This window comes from Cynocephalus volans, chromosome 1 (genome assembly GCF_027409185.1).
Source record: "Cynocephalus volans isolate mCynVol1 chromosome 1, mCynVol1.pri, whole genome shotgun sequence".
Taxonomy (NCBI): domain Eukaryota; kingdom Metazoa; phylum Chordata; class Mammalia; order Dermoptera; family Cynocephalidae; genus Cynocephalus; species Cynocephalus volans.
The window spans coordinates 205,802,525-205,828,460 of record NC_084460.1 but is presented as its reverse complement, the minus strand read 5'-3'; the positions used below and the strand labels follow the sequence as shown (position 1 = coordinate 205,828,460).

General features: G+C 40.8%; 1 protein-coding gene across 1 annotated transcript in view; it reads right to left on the bottom strand.

The window, feature by feature from the left end:
• Positions 1 to 18,976, bottom strand: part of ACMSD (aminocarboxymuconate semialdehyde decarboxylase) — a 56,096-nt gene extending 37,120 nt beyond the window's left edge. Inside the window, exons 1-2 of the mRNA XM_063079665.1 lie at positions 18,920 to 18,976; positions 8,553 to 8,597 (exon numbers count right to left, since the gene is read on the bottom strand). Of these exons, the coding sequence (XP_062935735.1) occupies positions 8,553 to 8,597; positions 18,920 to 18,976 (102 nt within the window). The remainder of the gene's footprint in view (positions 1 to 8,552; positions 8,598 to 18,919) is intronic.
• Between the last annotated feature and the right edge of the window lie 6,960 nt (positions 18,977 to 25,936).

The window sequence follows — 25,936 nt, the reverse complement described above, 5'->3', positions numbered from 1 at the left end:
CCCTAGCCAGAACAATTAGGCAAGAAAAATAAATAAAAGGCATCTGAATCAGAAAGGAAGACATTAAATTGTCTCTGTTTGTAGATGACATGATCTTATATACAGAAAATTTTAATGACTCCACCAAAAAACTGTTAGAACTCATAAACAATTTCAGTAAAGTTGCAGGATACAAAATCAACATACAAAAACCAGTAGCGTTTTCAATACACTATTAAGGCACTATCTGAAAAAGAAATCAAGATAACAATCCCATTTACAATATCACTGAAAATACAATAAAATACTTAGGAATGAGTTTAACCAAAGAGGTGAACTATCTGTACACTGAAAACTATAAAATAGTGATAAAACAAATTGAAGAAGATACCAATAAATGGAAAGATATCCTGTGTTTGTGAATTGGAAGAATTAATAGTTATAATGACCATACTACCCAAAGCGAACTACAGATTCGATGCAATCCCTACCAAAATTCCAGTGACATTTTTCACAGAAATAGAAAAAACAATCCTAAAATTCATATGGAACCACAAAGAACCCCAAATAGAGCAATTTGGAGCAAAAAGAACAGAGCTGGAAGCACTAAAAAGCTTATGCCCAGCAAGGAAACAATCAACACAGTGAAGAAACAGTCTATGGAATGCGAGAAAATATTTGTGAACCATACATCTGATAAGGAGCTAATATCCAAAATATATAAACTAAGACAATTCAATAGGAAGAAAAAAAATAACCAGATTAGAAAATGGGCAAAGACCTGAATAGACGTTTCTCAAAAGAAGACATATAAATGGCCAACAGGTACATGAAAAAATGCTCAATTTCACTAATATTGGGGAAATGCAAATTAAAACCACTATGAGATATCACCTCACATTGGTTAGGATGGCTATTATCAAAAAGTCAAAAGTGTTGGCAAGGATGTGCAGAAAAGGGAGCCCTTGGACACTGTTGGTAGAAATGTAAGTTGGAACAGCCATTGTGGAATACACTACTATTTAATACTCAGTGCAGGGGCCAGACTAAATGGTTGTGTAGAACATGGCAGTGGCCTCTAATTTGGGCCTCCAGTCTGTGATTCCTAAAGAAAAAGGAAAAGTTCTAGGCTAGGCCCCTGAAATCAGACTGCCCAAGTTCAAATCCCCATTCTAACACTTACTGTGTGGCCTTGAGAAAGTTGAACAACATCTCTGAGCCTCTGTTTACTCATCTTTAAAATAGTCTAATAATATGACTTAACCTAAAATAAATTAATATGACATCTTAAAAGGATCTTGTGAGCATGAAATTGGATAGTCCATATAAAGCATTTAGTGGAATATCTGACACGTGTTCAGTGTCAGTTACTACTAGTATTATTTATTAATGATGTGTAGCTAATTAGGGGCTAGGCTGTCTCCTGGTGTTCCCCTGCTTTGAGGGAACACAACCTCTGGTAGTGCTTCAGGGCCTTAAGATTGCCCTTGGGCCCTACAGGATGGCCAAGTGGCTGTGTGATGGTGATCAAAAGCCTTGAGCTCTGCTTGGTGGCATCCTCTGCCCTCCTCTTCCTCCTCTTGGTTTGATCATGAGTTGCAGCTAAGCATTATCACAGCTTCCTTCTTCATCCTTCTACTCTGTGGACAAGACCTTCCCCATCTCCTGCATGGAGAAGGCTGGCCACTTTCACCTTCAAGTACTGCAGCTCATTCACATCTCACATGCATAAGGAAGATCCACATTTTCATATCCCAGAGACTGGGGAACAGCTTAGTGAGCAAGTATCTCGTGTAATTGTGACAAGTGTCTACACCCCATTAAAGCAGTCTCTGACATTAGGACGTCAGGATTGATTTGCTTCAGTTCTGATCCCCTGTGGACCATGCCAGTATCTGAACCCCTTCCCAGGATGGGGAATCTGCAGGTGGAGGCAGGGCCCAGCCTACCTCTTCAAAAGCCCACAAGTCCAAATACTTGCTCTCCCTGCCCCAAGCTTGGCCAATCAGTGCTTGGTTTTGAATCAAGAGCAAATGATGCAAAAAGACAGGAACAGTTGAATTTATTCTGCTAGTGACTGCAGCAGTGGCATGTGCAGTGTCCACTGGCAGTGTCCAGTGTCCAGCTGGGGGCAGCAGCCCCCTGGGCAGGCATTTCTGTGGTGTGGCCTTATCTGTGGCTTCAATCTCCTGACTTCCCTTAGATTCTGCACATTTTACGGGCTTGGTTCTCCAGATATTTTGTAATTATCAAGGGGCTTAAAACATTTTCAACAAATCCCTTTTCTTCTCAAACTAACCATTGTTGATTTCTGTTGCTTGCAACCAGGAGTCCTCAGTGATACTGATTGCACAAATAGGATATAGGAACACATGTCTTTCTATTTGGTGAAGAGAGTGAAGGGGGTGGAGAGGGGCGATGGTGAAAGAGAAAAAGTTGGTAAACAAACTTTTCATTTGGCAAACTAGAGGTTTTATTTTTCTTTTGTTCCTTACTAAAAAAGCTCAGTTACAATAAAATACCCAGTATAGCAGAGTGCCGAACAGCATTCAGACAGACCTGGGTTTAAATCTCATTAAATTATTGATTAGCAGTACAAATAGTTAAGTTATGGGCTGAATTTAAGCCTCACTTTTTCTGTCTGTAAAATGTGAGTCATTATACTTGTCATGCTTGTGGCCACCCAGCATCCTTGGAACGAACACTTCCCATGTTGAAGAAGTGTTCACATTATGATTCTGCCTTTCTGAAGTAGAATCCAAAATCTGCTTTCCTGGCCTCCCTTGTAGCTGGGACACCGGCATGTGCTTTAGGCTCTGCTGATCAGATATACCCACCTGTGACTTTGATTTGGAAGTGAGCAATGTGAGGAAGCAGGGACTGTGCAGAGTCCACTTGTAGACAAAGGTGTTGTCTGAGGTGTCAGACATGACCAAAGCAGCAGTGGCAAAGCTCTGGTCTTCAGTCTCAGCAGCATTAGCGTGATTGTCTCGTTCGTGGCTGGGAGTGCCAGCACCCATGTCTTTCCTGGAGCAGATCACCAGGTGTGATATGGGCATAGTTCATGTTAGCACAGCCTCGAAGCTTGATCTCTGGCCCTCCAAGAAAGCCTGTGAGCTGCTTTTCTAATTAAACTAGCTTGAGTGGATTCTGTTGTTTGCAACTAAGAACACAGTGATACAGAAGGTTCGGTAATAGAATGTTTGTCAAGAATTTAGCACTAGCCAGACAGCATGCTCAAATAATGATGACCAGATTTTACAATATATTATCAACTGTAAGGGAGGAAATTGGGTTTCTCTGGGAGATGTCTGAGTAAGTTTTGATTTCAGAGAAAGCAGAGCATGTTAAAGCTGGAAGGGGTCATTTAAGTCAACTCTTGCATTTTATCAGTGAGTCCATAAGGTGCGGTGACATGTCCAAGGCCGTATACTTGGTTGGTATAGAGCTGAAACCAGAACCCAGGTGCATGAAGCCATTTTCCATCCCACCAGTCTGCTATTTGGGAATTGGTGTCTATCTAGTATGCAAAAGTAAATTACTATAATTTTCTAAAGAGTTTGATCTTCTGGGGAAAGGGGGCAAGCCCTCATGACATGGCAGGAGAATCAGACTCAACTAAACTTCTCTCTCCACATCCCTCATGCTGGATCCTGATACACCTCCTGCATGCTAATCTCCATCTCAGAGTCTGATTCCTGGGCAACCTAACCTGTGGAATTTCAGATTTTCAAGTTCTAGTTCTAATATTATCCCAAATAAGTCCAAATATGTCTAGTATTCAAATGCCTGGTACTGCATGTATCATCAGGAGTGTATTTTCAAATTCTGTATTTCACCATCACATTTCCATTCTCTTCCCCTGCCCCCAGTGCCCACTCAGGCCACCCCTCTAGACCACACAAGCTGCCATGCTGGTTGGGCTTGAAGTGCAGAGTTGACAGAAATGACCCTGACCCTGTCACCAGGATGCAACCTCTGTAATCAGTCCAACTCCCACATCCCAAGGACAGCTCGAGAGGCAAGCCCCACTACAACCACCTCAAACTCATTGGCTCAACCTGTTGTTCATCTCTGTCCCTGACCCACTTGTCCTCCTGGCTTGGCTGCTTCTGTCCTTGAAGCTTGCTTTATCTTTCTCATCCCTCTGAAACTTCATCATTTTTTTACTTCCTTCTGACTGATATGCCACCATGCAATCCATTTCCCAGTACCATTGATTCTGTCTCCAAAATATATCCTGCAATGGTCCACTTCTCTCCAGCTCAGCGCTGGTCCATACGTCCATCCTCTTTCCCCGAACAACTACTCAGCCTCCAGCTTGATCTCCCCGCTTCTGCTCTTGCTTCCCTCCTACCCAGTCTCCACAAAGCAGAGTAAACTTTTTAATCCCCAACTCAGATCTTGCCCTTGCCCCACTAAAACTCTTGAATGGATTCCCATTGCTTGCAAGATATAACCCAAACTCCTTAGCCTGGCCTGTAAGACCCTGTGTGATTTAACCTCTGCCTACCTCTATAACTTCCTCACTTGCCTACTCCTTTATAAATAATGTCTTTATTAACTCTTTTCAAAGTATTCTAATTTAAGTGTGCCATCTATTTTCTGTTTGGAACCTGATTGGATTAGCTAAAAAAAAAAAAACTACCTAAATGTATTAAATAATACTATGTACTATGTGATTTCTATAGGTGTGTGCATGTATAAGTAAAATTGTAAGAAAAGGTCTAGAAAGATACCCACCAAATTGCTTTTGAGGATGGGGAGTGCTGGTCCAAGGGAATTGTAACTTTATTTCTAACAGCTTAAATTTTAAAAAGAGAATTTATTCAAATATAACTTATGTAATAAAAAATTAAAAATAAAAACATTAGAGGAGGGCATTGGACTAGATCCGTAGCTTTCAGTCGATTTTGTTTGTGATTCCATATTAAGAAATATGTTTTTCATTGTGACCCAGAGCACCCATATGTATCTATACAGATAAAAACTGAGACAAAAGTTTTATAAAACAATATTTACTCTGATCATGCACAATGCATTCTGCTGTTTTGTAATCTATTTCATTTTTAAGCTGTCCTAATCCACTACATTGAAATTATGATTTAATATTGGGTTGCAACCCATATTTTCAAACAATGGACTAGATGCTCACTAGCCCTACAGTTATGTGATTCTTTATCTTCCTGAAGATTGTCACCTGCCTTGGGCTCTCCACCTCCTCAAAACTCCCTTACTATTTATTGTCTTTTTTGCTTATTTAGCACAAAATTACTGCTATCTGTATGTTCCTTAGTCATTTGGTTGTCTGCCTGGCTACCCAGCAAGAGGAAAATGATCTTGAGAGCAGGGACCAGGTAAATGGGTGTCTTAGTCAGCTTGGGCTGCTATAACAAAATACCGTAGGGTGGGTGGCTTAAGCATCACATATTTCTCACAGTTCTGGAGGCTGTGGAGTCCAAAATCAAGGTGCTAGCTGATTCAGTTCCTGGTGAGGGCCCACCTCCTGGTTTGCAGATGGCTGTCTTCATGCTGTGTCCTCACATGGTGGAGAAAGAGGGCAAGGTCTCTGGCATATCTTATAAGTGCACTAATTCTGTCCTGAGGGCCCATCCCCATGACCTCTTCTAACCTAATTACTTCTCAAAAGCCCCACTTCCAAATACCAAATACTATCACATTGGGGATTAGGGTTTCAACATATAAATGGGGGGCAGGGGTGGTGGGAAACAAACATTGAATCCATAACAGTGGGGAATCAGACAGAATTGTGTGTGTAGAAATGATAAGAGTGATGTAAATGTGTGTGTCTTTTCTAGATGTGGATGACCTGCAGATTTGAAACAGGCCCTATGTCTACCCCCTTGGGTTGTAGCCTTTACAATGTTACAGTGCTCCCAGGTGTTCTTGCCCTCATGGCATGCACCCCATGCAGCTCCTGGCAGGTTGTCATACAAACCAAGGACTGGCTTGCTACTTACACTGTCATAAACATTCAACCATATACAAATGATGTTTTTCAGTTCTGAGCAAGATTCTACCATGGCAAATGACTACCCTCAATCTGTTCCAGGAGGATTGAAAAACCAAAGGTTAAGAAGAGAAACAAATCGGGCAAATCAGAGAAACGTTTTAGAAAGAAATTTCAGAGAACAGGAATCTCTAAGGTAAGTCAGTAACTGGGGCAGAAAATATTTATTCACCAGAGGAATGTAGGAGAATAAAAAGAATTTTCAAATTCCAAATACTGGATTTTCTCATTGCTCTTAGTCCAATTTGAATAATTGCATACATTTGCTTGTTATTTTCTAGTGACTCTAATTCCTGACCACTGTATTTATGAAAAATACAGATTTGGTTTTGTTTTGTTTTGCTTTGTTTTATTTTTGAGAGGGAGAGAAGAGAGTATCACTGTTTTATTCTATTAGACTATCATTGTGTCCAATTTTTCTGGAAGTAAGTTCAGCATATAAGACTGGAAAATATTTTCTTTGTTTTCTTTTGGTGATTTGCTGCTAAATTTATGAAATCTCTTAACATTAAAAAGAAATGAAGGCCATTCAAATCCAGTATCAAGGGACAAACATGGAGTAAGAAAAAAAAAATCACAGGCTGCCTGTGCCTGCCTTTTAATCAGCTCCATTCATACTGTGCTATCCCTTGGAGAGACTTGAGGCCAGCAGAGAGATCTACCTCTGGATAGGAACTAGCACTGAATGGGAGAAGTGTAGTGGACACCCTTCAAAGAAGGTGAGGATGAGCTGTCCCAGAGCTCCTAATGTTTAAAACTCTGATGATTCCCTACTGCTTTTAGGATCAATTACAAAGGCCTAAACCCATCTTGGGCTCTAAACCTCTAAATTCTTCAAAGCTCTGTCTGATGAGCTTCTGCTCTCCTCTCCAGCTTCTTCCCACCCTTTGTTCCCCAAACTATTGCCCACCTCTATCCATTCTCCACAGAGTGGCCAAAGTGGGTTTTTACAACCATTAAGACCCTCCAAAGAAATTACAATGTATTGGGTAAAATCCAGACTCCTTAGCATGTCTTACAAGTCCCTGTGTGGTTGAGCCTATTTCCTACCATGTCCCCCTTTCACTGCATTTCAACCACATTGCCCTCCTTTCCGTTCCTTGAACACATTCACTCTTTTCCACTTGGTGGCCTTTGCAACTGCTATTCCTTCAGCCAGGAACACTTTTCCAGGCTTTCCCTTCCCATCTACCAAGTCTTTGCTGGATCACTGACCAGCCATTCAGCCTGTCACTCTCTATTACAGCACTGTTTTTTATTCCATTCTCTGAATTGATCTTGTTGATTTCTGTCCCCCTAGAATTTGAGCATCATGAGGGCAGGGACTATGCCTGTCTTGTTCACTGGCACATTCTCATCGTCTAGATTGGTGGGCCTGGCACAAGACAGGTACCAATAATAGTGAATGCATGACTGAATGTATGAGCCAGTGGTTCTCAAACTTGAATGTTCAACAGAATCACCAGGAGGCTTGTTGAAACAGATTGCTGGCCATATCCCCAGAGTTCCTGATTTGGTAGGTCTGGAGTGGGGCCCAAGAATTTGCATCTTTCCCAAGATCCCTGGTGATGCTGAACCTGCTGGTCCTGGGACTCCAGTTTGAAAAATGCTGGTACCAGCAATAGTTGAGTGCCTGAGTTCTGGACTCACATATGTTTAATATTTCCATGCCTTTGTTCCATGCCTTCTTTTTCTGGAATGTTGTTTTCTTTATTCCTTGGGCAAGCTTCCACACCTACATCAAGACTCAGGATGGACATCTCTTCCTCTAGAATGTCTTCGTGCATCCTTCATGCTTAAATCTATGCCCATTAGCTCCTGGTGCAAAGGCAGTGCTAACCTTTTCACATTGCGTTGGGTTAACCCTGCACATTAACTGTGTCTGTCCAGACCAAAAGTCTTCCAGGACCAGCCTTAATCATGTCTGTATTGCAGCTAGTAGCTCAAGAATGTTCCCTCTGAACTCCAAGAGGGCATGTGATGCCTCTGAAAATGAAATCAGACATGAACTCTGTGCAGACCTAGACTCCCAGCTCATTTTCAGGCATCATTATTTGCAGAATGCTTTGCTCCAAGCCGTCTTCTCGTCTTTCCCTCTTATCAAACTCAACCTTTAATAATAGCTTCTCCCCTTTGTCTCCAATGTTTAATATCTCTAGCTTGTGCTCAAACCTAACTGTGCCATTTATTTGGTCAGCTTAATATAACTGCAATAACCTGTAGAGAAGGCTAGGTCACTTCCCTGAGGCCAAGCAATAAATGCTAAGATTGGTTCAAGGGCCAAAAAAAAAAAAAAAAAAAAAGCAAGATTTCCTAATGGTTTCTCAAATTCCAACTTTATCTTCCTAAATGCTGCTCTTTGAAGTCACCCCCATATTTTCTAATGATCCTGAGAAATTTCCATGCTGCTACCTTGCCTACTACAAAGTTAACATGAGGGTATAAGAATTAAAATCCCTGGAGACCCAGCCTACAGTGAGGTATCCCAAGGCTCAGGACATTTCTGTGTCCTCCTCATGCTCACATTTTGGGAGAAACTCACCTTGCTGTGGTGTTGGAGCTGCACCCAGCCTCCATAGCCGAATCTCTGTGGTGGGGAGAAGCACAGTTAGACTTGTAGAGTAAATAAAAGAGGACTACAATCAAGGGACATCTTGACTGTAGGAATCTTAGGGAAGAGGATGGTGGGCTTCATGAAATTTATTTCTTACAGTTTTGGAGACTGGGAAGCCCAAGGTTGAGAGGGCATACCTGGTGAAGGCCTTCTTTTGGGTGGGAACTCTCTGCAGAGTCCCAAGAAGGTGCCGGGTATCCCATGGTGACAGGGCAAGTGTGTGTTAATGTGCTCACTTGCTCTCCTTATAAAGCCACCAGTGCCTCTCCCAGGATAACCCCTTCATCTGTTAACCCATTAATCCATTAATCATGAATGTGTTAATCCATTCATGAGGACAGAGCCCTCACAATCCAATCACCTCCCAACAGCCCCACTATCAACACTGCTACACTGGGGATCAAGCTTCCACCTGAGCTTTGGAGGGGACAAAATTCAGACCATAGCACATACCCATGTATCACTTATTCAATATTTATATTTAAATCAATTTACTATTTTCCTCCTCAAATGTATTCATTCAGGAAGAAAATTCTATATCTGAGAAGTATTATTTTATCTCTTCCCTTAATTCAGTTTGAAAATTTAAGATGAAGATTAACATTAAAAAATATTTGTTCACATACCAACTAAAATCATCATGGACCACCAGGAGTACCCCAATCATAAGGACCACTCTTTAGGAAATACACTTCCCTTCAAACTGGGTTGTAATCCATGAGTAGACCATGAAATCAATTTAGTGGATAGGGACAGAGACATTTTAAAAACACAAAATAGTAAGAGCAGTGGCTGCTTCTGGTGTCCCACTCATTCCCTCTTCATTCTCCCCACACCCCCTTAACACTTCTGTGCACACCAGTCCACCCCCAACTGCCGGCGTCTGCATTTCTTTGAGGGCTTTTCTTTTGCTCCTGAAACCTGCTTTGATCAAGCTCTTATAGCAGGTCAGGAGTACCAGGAAATTAGTGACCCAACCACCTGCCCAGCAGCCCTCAACTGATGCCTGAGGGAGTCTGTATATTAGTACACTGAATACACTGGTACCTCACCTCTCAGGCAGTACAACCACACTGGATAACAAACATTTCATTGACTGCCTTGTTTTCCCTGTCTCAGTTTCCCACTCTGCTGGTGTTTCCTGGAATCACCTGTAAAGTAAACTACTTGCATTTGAATCCTTGTCTCATTTGAATCCTTGTCTCTTGTGTACTTCTTGGAAGACACAAGATAAGATAGTAAAGGAATGGAATGGAATAGAATAGAATATATTAGAATGTCTCCCATGTAGTATTGGTTTCATGAAACTTTTTTTCCATTAAATACACACATAAATATTTATACTGAATCACAAAATAAAATGCATTGCTTCCTTGGGGTCATGAATAGGAAATTTTGAAAGCAGGAGAAGGGGCTCAGGCGCCCTGAGGAAGAGATGCATCCTCAACAGGAAGAAATGATGCGGGATGCAGCGACAGCAGAAAGGATTCAAGGGAACCTTCCCTGACGTGAGAGCGCAGGAGATACGGATGGATAGGTGGCTATGGGAGATGCTATGGGCATAAACAACAGAGGTGCCATGCCCCCTGCTCCTGTTCCAGCTGGTACCCCAGGGCCTGCCACTATGATGCTAGATGGAACCTTGGGATTGACTCCACTGACAACTGAATACTTTGGCCAAGCTGCCACAATGGAAATAGTTGGGGCAATTGGTGGAACCTCTCCTGCATTCAACCATGAAACTCGTAGAGCTGAATTTGCTCCAAAAAAAGGTTGCAGATACTAATAAAGTTAAAGTGTCTGGTTTCCCAAAACCCTTAAAAAAAGGACCCTTTTTGGACTAGCCAGAATTCTACCTTGGAAAAGTGTTAGGGATTCTTCCCAATAGTTACGTCTTCCCTGCCTGTACTACTCTAGGGAGTATGCTGGAGGCAGAGGGCAAGGGAGGAGTGGTATTTAATGAATCAGTTCTGTGTGGTATACTGTTTAACTAATCGAGTCTGTGTGGTGCTTTCCTGAGATCTCAAATGTGATTGTTGAGGGCCTCCCTGGCAAAATGGATCCAGTGAGAGCCCCACGAATCTTGATCATTCCATGTTTTGTCCATCCTGTTTTATTTGCTTTCTCATCCTTACACCCTCCAACCCCAGAGATGCTGCTACATATACCACAAAAACCAAACATCCCTTAGTGACCTTAACCCCACTGCTCCATTCATCCCCAGGTGAGAATTCAGGCAAATGTCCACAGAGGTAACAGACAACGTACATATGATTCTGTTACATCCCATATATCACTCTTTCATGTCCTAAAAAAGACATTTTCTCTTAGAGATTTTCATGTTAGTATATTTTTAAAACAGTCTTGTGTTAACTTGTCTCCATCTTTTTCTTGGGTAAGGACAACCCAGGAGGCCCTTTTTTGTTGTGTCTATGATGTTGCTGTTCACAGCTTTTCTTGATAGGCCTAGTACAATCTTGGGTACAGAGTTGTTGTATGCTGAAGGTCTGACAGTAGCTCTTAGCCTTGCCTATCTTAGGTACTTATGCCACACATTCTATTGGTATACCATGTTTGATTTGTCCCTGATACCTTAAATTTGGAGTTTTTCTGAGAAGTGGAGCAGTGATGCAGCATCAACTTATTAAAATAAATGTTAAGCCTTTAAAAAAACTTTTTTTGAAAGCCTCTGTCTAAGAACATATATGACTATATGTAGTAGATTGAATTATGTCCCCCCAAAACTCATTGAAGGTTGAATTGTGTCCCCCAAGTTTTATGTACTAGAAACTTGGCCCCCACTGTGACTGTTAAGAGGGTGGGAAATCCTCTTATGGTAATTGAAAGATGGAGGCTTGACGACGTGATTGGATTGTGGGACCATGCCTAGAGAATGGATTAAGAATGGTGGTCATGGACGTGGTTCTGAGGGCTTTAAAAGGAGAGTGATTAGACTGCTCTGCTGCCTCTGCTTCCACCATCTTGCCATGTGAGAGCCCTGGGTCACTGTTGCCACCACCTGATGGACTTTGGACTTCCCAGCCTCAGAAACTGTAAGCAATAAATTTCATTTTCTTTATAAATTACCCAGATCCAAGTATTTTGTTATAAGCAACAGAAACGGACTAACATACTGTATGACTCATGTAACTGTAGGTTTTAAAATATAATTTCATTCATTCATTCACTCATTCATCCATTCATTTATTCTTTAAGCCCTCATGGAGCCTCATCTCTGACCAGCCTTACTAGGGCAGAAAAATAGAAGTGAAGGCCAATTCCAGCATGTGTGGAGCAGAGTAACGGGAGGGTGGGGCTGGGGCGGAAGGTAATTGTGAGACACACTGTGATGGTGATGCACAAGTTCTCTGGGAGCCTGGGGGAGGGTGCTGACCTGCACTTTGGGGCAGGTGGTGTCAAGGGAGGAAGGTTGAGACGGTAGTCTGGGATCACAGTGGAGAGGAACTGCTAGTGTTCAGGATTTCTATGCTCCAAAGCCTGGCTCTCAGAGTGTGATTCAAGAAGGGAAGGTGTGGAGGCAAGAGACAGCTAGGTGGAGAAGCTCATCAACAGCTCCTAGCCTGCCAGCAACGATGGGTGGACGAGTTAAGCAAGCTGAATATCAGCTCAGCTTCTTGCTCGTTTTAGTTGGATAAGGCCAGTTAACAGTGATTGATTCTTACATCATGGCACAGGGAAGTCGTCTAGAAGGAGTCAGGTCTTGGCAGATCCCTCCTCCAGCTCTCTTCTCACCTGCAGACTGAGTGGGAAGGTCCAGGCCTGGACCATGGCGCAGCATAGGGCTGTTTGGGCGTCTCTGTCTGTGACTGGGGTCTGCCTCAACAGACTTAAGATCTGTATTAACCCTATACTAGTCTTATTCTACCCAGGTTTAAGGTCTGATCTTGAGTTCTAGCTCCAAATGATCATATTAGCTCTGGAAATCTATCTTCTTCCTCCCTAGTGACATCAGCGAACCCTGTTTAAGAAATGGTCAACCAGGGCCCAGCTTCTCTTCCCTGTACCTAATTTCTCTTTTGCCTGTGTCTCCCTTCCCAGACTCCACTCCCCTCCCCTCATGCATTCAATACCCTTGTACTTTTTCTTCTCTTCTCCTGAAAAAAGCTGCTAAGAAATGCATGTTGGAGGAGAGGGTGGACTACGACCTCAATCAGTTACACCTTAGAGTAAACTTTAAGACTATGTGCTCTTGAACTGGAAACCGGCCATTGAAATTTTATCCTTAATTTGGAAGAAAAGATTTTATTTCCTTATTTCCTTCCCACCTACTTTCTTTCCTTCCTTCCTCATTCTCTTTCTTTCGTACTTTTTCTTGATTCTGTAAGGAACATTAACCCATATGTTAGCAGCTTAGACAAGTATTCCTTCACAGAAGGGCAGAGAGGTAGAGGGAGGCAGAGCAAAGGGATCCTGTCATATGCACCAAATCACTTACAAGGTACTTGACTTTGCTAGAGTAACTTAACATCTCCAAGTCACTGTTTCTTTAGGTGTAAAATGAGGCTAACAGGAGTAGCTGAGACATAGGTTTTATGAGAATTAATTGAGATAATGCACATAAAGCTATTGACATCAGTCTTGGCTTATAGAAAGGGCTTCATCAATGTTAACGATGGTGATGGTGGCAATGGCGGTGGTGGAGGTGGAGGTGTAGGTGTTGGTGGAGTTGGCAGTGGGGGTAAGGCAATAGTGGAGGTAGTGAGTGGTAGTGGTAATGATTGTGGTAGTCAGTATGGTGGTGGTGGTGGTACCAATGATGGTGATGGTGGTGATTGTGGCAGGCAGTGATGGTAGTAGAGGTGGCAGTAGTGGTGACAGCCTTATTCTATGCCTAGGTGGAATACTCCTGGGTCAGATACTACAGACAGCTGTAAAGGAAGGAGCCTTTTGCTACTCTGTGTTCCTTCCTCCCTTTCCTGGAAAGTATAAAGTGTTCAAGTTATCCCACAAGTTCCTCGCAAAGACCTAACCTTTGAGCAACTTTATTCTGCTCCAAGTCTGTGCTCTGCCCAGTCCTCAGCTATTATCTTAGGTGTAGCCAAGCCTGGGTCTAAAATTTATGACCCTGGGCATGGTTGTTGTCAGAGAATATGCCAGGAGGCATTTACAGTCTGAAAGTGTTTGACTGACAATTACTGGTGTCCCATAGACATTTATGGTCATGCCAAATAAAAAGGAAATTTTAAAAATTCAAGGAAATTTTAAAAATTCTGTACAAGAGATATGTTTCTGAAATCAATATATATGGATCAGAGTGGATGGACTGAATGACATTTTTTAATGTCTTGGGGACCTCACACCTTCATGAAGTGAGTAATGAACCTTCTAGGTATTTCCTCAGAAGTGTTGTTTAAAAATCAAATTACGTCTGGGATTTTGTCTCCTAAAACTTTACAGTGATCAAGTGCAATTAAATTATTACTAATGAAAGAAGATGTAAATATATAATTTCTTATTAAAGGCCAAAATTTTTTACCCCATTTGTAGTGGATTGAATTATGTCCCCCCAAAACTCACTGAAGCTTGATTGTGTCTCCCAAGTTTTATGTATTAGAAACTTGGCTCCCACTGTGACTGTTAAGAGGGTGGGAAATCCTATTATGGTAATTGAAAGGTGGAGCCTTGAAGTGGTGATTAGATTGTAGGACTATGCCATAGTGTATGGATTAATAATGGTGGTCAGGGGTGTAGTTCTGAGAGCTTTAAAAGAAGAGAGAGTCTGTCTCTCTCTCTTTCTGCTCTTTCTGCTTCCACCGTCTTGCAATGTGAGACCCTGGGGTCACTGTCACCACCAACAGATGGACTTTGGACTCCACAGCCTCAGAAACTGTAAGCAATAAATTTCATTTCTTTATAAATCACCCAGTTTCAAATATTTTGTTATAAGGAACAGAAGTGGACTAATATACCATTTAAAATTAGAAGAATCTGGGGGCCAGCCCATGGCTCACTTGGGAGAGTGTGGTGTTGATAACGCCAAGACCATGAGTTTGGATCCCCATATACAGATGGCCGGTTAGCTCACTTGGGAGAGCATGGTGCTGACAACACCAAGTCAAGGGTTAAGATCCCCTTGCCAGTCATCTTAAAAAAAAATAAAGATAAAAATAAAATAAAAAATAAAATTAGAAGAATCTTTGCAAGCCCTACTATCAGGTACATAAGAGGTGGTTAATAAATCCTTGCTGAAGAAAATATCATCATCTTTATTGTTGTTATGACTAATCTTGTAGATCAACCTGATATATCTTTCACCATGGTTTCTTGGGCCACAGTCTTCCTATTTGTGATAGCAGAGACTGTGCCTCCTGATTCAGCAGAAACAATTTAATCAAGTGCCCCTGAATCTGCTGCCTTTCCACCTCAGATAGATGTTTTTTCAAGGATCCTAACTGTAACTCTGACTAAAATCATCATTTGCAAGTGAAAATGAGAAGATTTCTCAAATCCCAGTCCTTTGTAACCATTAGTTAATCATCAGCTCAGGTGCGTTGTTTCTGCTTTTCTGTTTCTTCATTGAGAAAAGGTCAAGGTTATTGAGGTGTGTCTATTAATATTTAAGAAGGAAAGGTAGGCTGAAAAGTGATATTAGTTCTTCTAAGGGACTTCATCTTCTAAAATAAAAATGGTATTGGCATTTACTTTTCATTATTGGAAAATTTGAAAAAGTCGTGAGAAAAGATCAGAGACAAATGTTTTAAAATAATATTTTCCCCACTAGGACACAATTTGAACACAAAGGAAATGCTGCTAATGTCACTCTAATACGGACTTTGACCAGATAGACTGGAAATGAGGAGAGAGGAAGAAGGATCCCAGCCCTATTTATTTATTTATTAAAAATTTCATCATTATACAATGTAAACATTTTTTGTGGCCCTTTACCAATTTCTCCCTAAAATCTCCTAAAATCTCACTCATCCTAGTTTCAAAACGCAGCACTGTTTTCTGCTAGATGTTTCCTCACTGGCTTGCTAACACACAAATGGAAACTTCTACCATGTACAGATCTGATTGCTTGACCTGCAGGTTGGAAGCCAGGTTCCAATGACCCCGTGACGAAGCTGCCCTCAGTGTGTTCACATGAGTGTGAGGAGTTGGGGATCAGGCTGCTGCAGAGGAAGGCACTGGGGCACAGAGGGAAGTGTGGATGTCCTTATCAGCACGATTATTCTCCTGGGCCAGTTTTCTCCAAGTGGATGTGGTGGTGATACTCTGGAGGGACCACCATGGGACCCACATAGCTCTGGGATTCTAGATTCATTTCTGAGTCTCAAGCACCTCAACTGTCAAGCAGGTTTAATAATACAAATTTTATCTGTACATGTCACAAGGTTTTATGTGAAACAAGTTGTTTATCTTTCTCTCTCTCCCCAGAAATACAAAATATTATGACTATTATTGATATCATTGTTATTATTATTATGAATGAATCAGCTGTCTGCTGGCAGCGTGTGAGACTGCTGGATTAGAAGTCTGGATTACTGGGACAAAGTGCCCCTCCCTCTTTTGAGGCAATAGCTGGGGGTAGGAAGGGGAAGCAGTGTAAAGAGCTGGCAGGACGTATGCTTGGGAAGTTTCCAGAGCACACCATGGCAATTGCCTTCCAAGGCTCTGCATTCCTCAGCTTCCTGAACAGTTTCAACAGCACCTTTAGGGCCCTGCATGAGATAGGGCACCTAGAAATTGTCAGCTCTTGGTGACCAGTTCTCTACTCAAACTGGAGGCAGGCTTGGGGATGGGAGGCAGGTAATGGGAGGTGAGGTTGTAGTACAGGATATAATAAAAAGTTTCCTTCTTTCAGCATAGAGGAGGTACCATTTTAGGTCCCTATAGGTCTTGCAGATGGAGAAGGCTGATGGCATGTGAAAAAGACCTTTTAATCTCGTGGTTTATTTGGGAGGAGTTTCTGGTGCCCAGAGGGAATGTCATACTAGGGCCTAGGTTTAGTGGGAATATGGCCACGCTTTTCAAGGAGTCAGAAGAGTGTGTTCTGCAGAAACAAGGTATTTCTCTCGGACATTGGCCTAAATAAGTTTGGGAGTTTCCAAAGCCTGGGTTTAAGTCTGAATTCCACACTGAGAATACAACAAGAATGGAGAGAACAGTCAGGTTCTTCTTTGCACAATGTGCTTATACCTGCCTGTGGGAGGAACTGAAAAATCCTTCCTCTCGTGATAAAAATGTCTTAATTATGACTGGCTTGCTTTCTGTCTTAGTCCATTTAGGCTTCTATAACAAAATAACATAAACTAGGTGGCTTATACGCAACAGTCATTTATTTCTCACAGTTCTGGAAGCTGGAAAGTCCAAGACCAAGGCACTAGCAGATTCAATGTCTGGTGAGGGCCCATTTCCTGGTTCATAGATTGAACCTTCTCCATGTGTCCTCATGGTGGAAGTGGGTGAATGAGCCTCCCTGAACCTCTTTTATAAGGGCATTAATCCCATTCTTGAGGGATCATTCATGAGAGATTCATGACCTAATCGCCTTCAAAGTCCTCATCTCCTAATACCATTGCCTTAGGGCTGAAGGTTTCAACATATGAATTTGGGAAGAAGAGACACAACCAACCAGACTATAGCACTCTCTAAGCCTTAAAATTCTTGTCTGGATAAGGAGGTGATGCCATGGAGCTTGGAGCCCCTGCTGCTGTGACATTCTCTTGGAGGGTGGATCACACTGACCAGCTCTCTCAGGGGGAGAGTACTTTATAGATCACCATGGTAGTTCCCAAAGCATTTCATGTGGGTGTTCTTCAATACTCAAATAAGTGAAAAGCTATAATGATGGGGTTAATACCATTTGCTGGGGATAGATGGAGGGCTATGTAAATACCCAGTGCTAAAATTTGGATTCTTCTAAAACTCTCAGATTAGGGAATATAGTCTATTCCTTCTATTACCTGTATCATTACTTAATTAATTTTTTCATTGTACCATTAATCAATGATAGATAAGAAGAAGAAAGATAAGGGAAGAAAATGGTGAGCACTATATGAAATAAGAAACTGCATGGAGCTTCCAAACAAGCGGACACATGCTCCCATGAAGTAAGTGGTGCATTCCCTTCATAAAATCATTAACATTGTGTAGTGGTGTTTAAACTTTAGTAAGTATAATGAGGACAACAGCATTCAGAACAGCATGTTCTCATGTAAGCAGTTAGACTCCTTTTGGGGGTGGGGTAGATGGATAGGTTTAGCTTTTACCACTAGCTGTATGTAATAAGACAGGCTTTAAAAAATGGTTCAGCATCACTTGTATTTTTCGACCTACAGTTTCTACCTCCCATCTTACCTAAGAAACCAGTAGGCAAAGAAATACTTAAGATTAACATTCTTCCACGAGACAACTATGAGAAGAAAATAGTTTCATCTACTTGCACAATGAACCACATTTTCGTTAGAGTTTGGGTTAATTCATTTTTTCTCACTTGGGATAAAAAAGATGAAACATTATCAGTGGTCTGAAAGTACTAGCAGAATGCTGAAGATTGGGTAAAACCTGATACTAAAAGGCTGAACAAACCTCCAGCCAATTAAATTTCTTTCATGTTCCCCACCTTCCTCTTTTAGTATTCATTCAGAAGTTCTTAATGACAAAAGGAAATCTCCATCTTTAGAGAAACACAGAGAACACTCTTTATAAACATTCATTGTGCAAAAACTCATATCATTTATTCTAGGATTTTTTGATATACCCACTTCCTAGTTCTTTATAACAAGGATTTACGGCTTAAAAAACATCAAAAAGGAAAGGTTTCAGACAGTGTCCTAAAAATAGACTAAAAAAAAAAATTTCACAAAGCTATCTCTTGGTGCTTCTGAAACTTATTTTAAACATTTTGGAAAGGAGATATTTTAAAAGTCCTAGAGACCTATCATATTCCATTTTTTAAATAGTCTTTTACTTGAAATTATAACTTTAAGTTCTGTAGTTGGCATGTATCTTTTCAGCTGCTGAATATCTGATTTAAAAGGAAATAAGTCTGCCTGGCTTAAATTGTCCAGAAATTTTAAAGAATGCTTTGTTTGAGGGGAAAAAGAGATTTTGAGAAAGCACTTATTTCTTTGATTCAAACTTCTTTCATAATAAATATAAAAGTCATTTTTAAAAACTAAGAAATCAGAGCTATCAAGTAATTTAAAATAGCCCCCAAAGCAGAGAAAACTTAACATCTAATTCTCCAAAGAAGAGAAAGGCCTGTAACAGAAGCATTGAGAAACCTTGGAGAAGTTCCAGAAATAATTCAACAAATTAATTACCATTACCTTGTTTAGATCTGGCCATTCTTTTGGTAGAATATGACTATGGATGTCAATTTTCATCTCCGTAGGATAAGAGGAGGAGCAAGTAAGGAAAGAAGTTTTGTTATCAAGAGATCTTCATGAAAACCATGGAGTTAGTTGACTTCCTCAGTCTCTTAGGGCTACCTTCAGGCACCAGTTCTAGGCCTGCGCAGCCAGTCTAGGTCCACTGGAACTGCCTTATTAAAGTTCAGAGTTCTGTTTGTAATCCTGGCTCTGGGTCAACACCCTGGTAATCAGGACTCTGGGCACAAAATTTAAAAAGCAAGAAAAAAGGATTGTACTCAATTCTATGAGGGCAAAAGTAGAGTAGGCTGCTTTGAGTTACTGCAAGTCAAAAATTGACTAATTTTTGTTTTAAATATTTCATATTTTATCAAGATATACATAAAAATAAAATAGTACATGGTTAAAAATCAAATAATTCAGAGGGCTTTTAAAGAAAAACGATAGACCCTAATGCACCTCTTTTTACCCTTGGTTTAACTCCCAAAAAGCAACCTTTTGCTTCTGCTTTTTGTTCAGTTAGTTACTTCCATTGTCTTTAAATAATATTTAACCATTGGCTTGTTCATGAACATTGAGCATGGTGAAAGAGTTGTGGGGAAAGTTTCATCTTTACTCTTAAATCATAGAAAGAGTCCACTCTTCATATAGGTTTTTTCCCCTGTTGCCTTTGTCTTTCACTCATTAATTAATTAATTAATTCACGCATGCATGCATTAACAACATTTATCAAGAACTACTATGTGCAGAGGATATAAGGTTGAGTGAGAGACGAGATGATACATATGCTGTGGTAGGTAATTGTACACAAGCTGAGTGTAAGAAAAGAAGACAATAGCCACTTCCATTGAAGCTTGTCAGGGCAGTTGAGGAGGGTTCCGCTGAAGCATACAGTGAGGCTCATGGCCATGCCTCTAAAGAGAGCCTGGAACAAAGCAGCCCTTTATTGCTGTGGGTTTACCCTTCACTCTTCCTGTAACGCTTAAACTGTTCAAAGGACCCCAGTCAAAGACTTGAACCTGCTTTGGGATGCTCCCTTCAGCTCAGTTTCCACAATACAGGGACTAAGTAGTCAAAAGGTCTTCCTACTATACACTTCAACCAGATCCTGGATAAGTTATAGCAGACGTACTTTTAAATGTTCCTCAGCTTGAAAAAAGATAACAGAAATCCTCAAAATCCATTTTAGAAAAAGTTCCGTGAGCTAAAACCGAATGAGGGAGCTTTAAACTAACACGGAGGCATGTGCCAATACCTAGAGTACGTGTGGGCAGTTTTAGAGCACTTCGTATGGACCAGCCAGTGTTCCAAGCATCTTAATCATATCAGTTCATGTAGTCCTGGTTTCTTCTTGCTGTGTATAGGAAATGCAAGAAGAAAAAGATAGATTGAAAAACTAACAAGAAAAAAGGAACAAGGGCTTGGTGATTTAGGAAATTCTCAGCTTATTCAGACTGCAAAAAGATGCTAAAATTGGGAGATTCACTGTCAAGAGAGCATGCCCTGGAGATAAAAGCCCAAGGGTGTGGCTGGACAACATTTTACTAGTGCCTTAACTCCTTAAAACAGACATTATTGTTATTACTATTACTATTTTTAGTACTCAATACATTTAGATTTACTTATATGATTACCAGTCTATTTGTTCCCCATTCAGTCTTGCATTTCAGAATGTCTCTTTGGAGTCATTTTCCTTCTTTCTGGAGTACATCATTAGAAATTTTTTGAGTAAGAGTCTATTGGTAGCAAACCCAGTTTTTATCTGAAAATATCTTTACTTCTCTCTGAAATAAAATTGAACTCCCTTTTTTGGCCAGTGGATTTTTTTTCTAGTCTACTTTTTTATTACTTACAGTTTCTGAGGCTGGGAAGTCCAAAATCCATCTGGTGGTGGTGACAGTGACCCAGGGGTCTCCCATTGCAAGATGGTGGAAGCAAAGAGATCAGAGACAGTTCCTCATGCACTGTCCTTTTAAAGCCCTCAGAACCATACCCATGACCACCATTTTTAATCCATTTATTATGGCATGGTCCTACAATCTAATTACCTCTTCAAGGCCTCACCTTTCAATTACCATGATAGGATTTCCCACCTTCAACAGTTATAGTGAGGATTAAGCTTCAATGAGGTTGGGAGGGTGGGGGACAGGCAATCCATTCTACAGTAGCGACATTATTTACGTTACCACAATTAGGTATGGTAAACTCTCCAGAATAACTACTAAAAGAATACAAGTAGAATATATAACTTCCAATCCAGTGAAGTAGAAGATGGAATAAGAAAAAAAATTAATTCAAAAGAAATGAAGGAGAAAAAGAAACATAGAAAAAGTAAGTAAGCCAAATAGCACAAAATAAAATGTCAGAAATAACAAAATCCAGCTATATGTTGTTTATAAGGAACATATTTAAACTATAAGGATATAGAAAGTTCAAAACTAAAAAAAGTTAAGAGAAATTAAAAGAAGCAAATTCTAACCATAAGAAAACTATGATAGTTTATCTCAAACACTTCAGGGTGGTAGAAACATATATCAGATAAAGGAGACTAAAAAATAAAATGCATTTTTAGGGCAACTGAGGATCACTATATAACAATAAAAAGTTAACCAAGTAAGAAACTATAATAATAATAATAATTCTAAATTTGCTACAACAAATTGCCTCATAATATATAATGCACAAATATATGTTTGACAAATCTTCCAGCAGTGAGCTACAGAGGAGGGCCCCAATGCTGGGGAACCACTAAAGAACCTCAAAAGTATTCCACAAGAAACAAAAGAGAGCTTTCAAAGCTCCAGCCTGGCCCACAGAACTCTAAGCCATCTTACCACAGGGTTGGTCAAGTAACAAATTTCCTATAGCCCTAAAATTTCCTCCCTTTCCCTGCTTTGACCCTGCCAGGGAGAGAGATCAAGCTCAGGGAGGGGAAATGCCAGTTGGGGAAAGAAAAAGGGTCATGTGCCCACCTACAGGGAGAGAAGCCCTCCCTTCTAATGATGATTAAAGAGATTATTAAATATGTTGTACTGGGCATTTTTACTTCCTGAACTGAGACTGGGTTTGCAATTTAAAGCAACCTTAGGAATTTCTATTACCTAAAAGTAAGTAGAAATGTCTTGGGTGCTGTGCATGTTTTTGTCCAGAGGGAGGAGAAAGACTACTTCCACTAAGCAGAGTTAAACGGAAAGTGGGAGATTTATAAAGTTGCATACACAACCCTCCAGTGTATATTCAATGTATTTTAACAGAAGAAAAGAATAATGCTTTCATTTTTGCTCATAAAGACAGGCAATCTTTTTGGCTAAATGGGCAGAGGTTAGTTAAGAGTCCTTATGAACGAACAGATAGCACTGTTTCGGTTCCCATTACAGCACCAAGGAAAGTGAAAACAAAAAGGAAAATTGTATAAAAATCTCATCTTCACATTAAAAAAAATGAATTGTAAATCAGATGGGCTTTATACTAAGCAATCCTTTGTGGAAAAAGGTAAGAGATCCTTTAATTGTTCAGTAGTTGGATTGTATAAAAATAAAAAATGATTTAGACCAAGTCTGAGTAGATTCTTTCTCTTGGCCCTGATCTTATGGCTGTGAATCAGCTCAAATGCCAAGGTTTGACTTTTGATTCCACTGCTTATTAACTGGATGGCCTTGAGCAAGTTACTTAGTCTCTGTTTAAAATGGGGACAATAGTAGAAGAACTGATTTCACAGACTTTTAGTATGTTATTAACTTGAGTCACGTAAAACCATTGGCTATGAATTACACCATGACACATAATCCAGTTGTTTCTTAGTCTACCATGTACAAAGACTGGCAAGAAGTCTGATGTCAATCAATTTAATGGACCTCGCTCCCCTTTTCGTGAATTATGTAAGAATCTGGGTTTATATGATCCAGGACTATGGGGTGGGGAATGTCCTCTGTGGTGGTCACCATGATTGTGGTTCTCCTTGGCCAGGCCTGTGGTACACTTGAAGGCGGGCATCTCCACTGGTTGAATGGAAGCTCCCATTCCAAGATGAAATTCCTTGCCCCTACAACTGCTCCTCGTCTTAGGTTTTCTCTCTCAGTGGATGACACCCTATTTTAGCCAAACTCCTCCCTCTCTGCTTCTCTTTCTTTCTCCCCACTATCAATAAATCACCAAGTCTTTTTATTCGACCTCCATTGCATCTCCAAGCCCTCCTTCCTCCTCTCTAGTCTCACTTGCAGACCCTCATCATCTTTTGCCAGGATTTTAAAAATCACCTACTAATAGTTTTTAACTGTAGTCTTGGCCCACTGTAATCCGTCCCCAAGACTCTCTTGGCCAGCGTGATCTCTCTAAAACACAAAATGATCACATTTCCTTTCCTTAACTTTTTATGGTTTCTCACTGCTAAATCTAAGCATCCATGGGAAACAAAGGTCCAGATGTACTTCTCCACTTCTCTTGTCTCTGTGTTTGTCACCGTGCACTATACCCCAGCCACAGGGAACACTTTGTACCTCCCCAAATGTAATGTGTCCCCTCTTTTGTCTTTATGGCTTTCTTGGCTTCTACTGTCTGGAATGACCCTTCCCTGCCCTTCTTTCTGCCAAAGGTATACCTATCAATGATGCAACATTTAGTTTAAACATCACCTCCTCTGTGAAGTCTTTCTTGACTACTCCCACCCCCTAATGGTAAAAGAGAGCACACTCTCCTAGGAGAGTTAGTTGGGGGAGTGAGTAGGAATGACCCTGGCAAAGCTGTAAATGATTTCTAGGTTATCTTCAAAGAAACCAGAGTCCATTTTTGCTGCCTTTCCCTTGGCCCCTAGTTTTTGGCATCTAGAGACCTCTTGATTCTTTCTCCTCTTTATCAATTCTTGCTCTTTTGAGAGGAGCTTGTTTCACTTGAGTTTGAACTTATCTACATCTGGGCACTGTTGAATTAATGAATTTGGGGGTTCGTAGGGACGGGGCCATGTTCATTTTGTTGTCTGTTAACTACATCCTCAGTGAAAAGCAACTGAGTAGGTGCTTATGATGGTTAATTTTGTGTCAACTTGGCTAGGTCACAACACCCAGACATTTCATCAAACACTGTTCTGTAAAAGCATTTTTTTAAAGGTGGGATTAACATCTAAATCAGTAGACTTTGAGTAAAGCAGTTTTCTCTCCATAATGTGGGTGAGCCTCATCCAGCCAGTTAGTTGAAGGCCTAAATAAAAAAGACTGACTTTCCCGATGAGAGGGAATTCTACTAGCTGACTGCCTTTGGACTTAAACTGCGGTATCAACTCTTCTCTAAGTCTCCAGTCTGCTGGCCTACACTGCAGAGTTTGAACTTGCCAGCCTCCACATCATGTGGCCCACTTCCTTAACATTAATCATTCTCTCTCTCTCTCTCTGTACACACACACACGCACGCACACACGCACCCACACCCACACACACACACACACACACACAGCTATGAGGTGATCTCAAAAGGATGAAAGCAGCTGAAAGCAAGCCAGTCATCAAGGGGCTTTGAGGTGAAGGATGAAGGGATGAGTCAGCAGACACCTGCATGTGTTGACATGTCCAGCACAGACAGTGATCCAAACCAGATACCAACTCTTCCTGCTAATGTCATGGGCTTCAAAGGAGAGTAAGAGGGGGTCCAGGTCAATGGTTTAGAGCATAGGATCTAGCATAGATTTACAAATTTTGTTTCTTTGAGCAAATTACTTAATTCTCTCTGTACTCATCTCCCCATATGTAAAATAGGACAATAATAGTAGAGCCTACTGTGCGCCATTTAAAAATTAAGTGAGTTAAGACATGAAGGCATATAAAGCAACGGCTAGCATAGAGTAAGTGGTATATAAATGTTAGTCATTGTTTTCCATATTATTGTCACATAAGCCTGCCAGAATTTAGACAAAACGTCAAAGAAAATGCGTGGGTAAGAGAAACCCCGAAATAACTGAGATTATGTTTCTCCCATCTGATGGCATAAAGATTTGTATTAACAATGAAGGGGTATTATAGAAAAGTAGAGAAAATTACTTTTGCATACATGTGTACAATGCCACACATGAAATTTTTGCATCTTCAACTAAGATTTCCAGTCATCACTATATGGATAGAGAGGGGTTTTTTTGTGGGAAGGTTGGGGTTGATAATCCCACCATGTATAGGTCATATTATCAATGGATGTGAGCTGCCTGAGGAGGCATGGAGTGAAGGGGACCAGGGCACAGGTGGAAGGTTAGGTCAAAGGGACAGGGAGAGATGGATACCAGAGTACAGGTGGAGCGTTAGCTTTGGGGAAGAGGGATATTCCCTTCTTTTGAGGGTGAAGGAAAAGATGAAGGATTTGATGGGGCCATGAGGTGTTGTGCTGAAGGCAATCGACAATCAAGAGCTGCCATTACCTGTGCTCTTTCTGAGGTCAGAAGTGAGGGCATCCACTGAGACACAGTTAGAGATTTGTCTGTGACAAAGAAAGAACAGGAAGGAACAGCTTTAAATGGTATCTCAGTCACTTGCTAGGTGATGACAGCCGCATCAGGGCTCCAGTGCAGCCGGACCTTCAGAATGTTGAATGGATAACCACTTGGTAGCATGCAAAGGAATTTTTTAAAGTCTAGAAGAAAATGCGGCCAAATGTACGTTATGGTTCTGTTACAGTAATGAGATTATGAATGACTTTTTATGTATACCTCAAATATTTTATAATGAAATTATAATACTCTGATCGTTTGAAAGGTTTATAAAAGTATATTTAAAAATAATTTGTAATGTGTGACATTGTCAGTGTTCTCAAGAGTTGCCATCACAATGGTTTGTCTTCTCTGAGCCATTTTAACACATAGTTTAATCCAATGTTCTCATCTCACTCTGATAACCTAGACATGATATAGCTCACCTGTTTGCCTCAGTAGGTGAGTCAATCACCCCACTGCCCTGTACATTCTACTGCAGTTGCCTCCTGAACTCTTTTAAAAAGCAATTT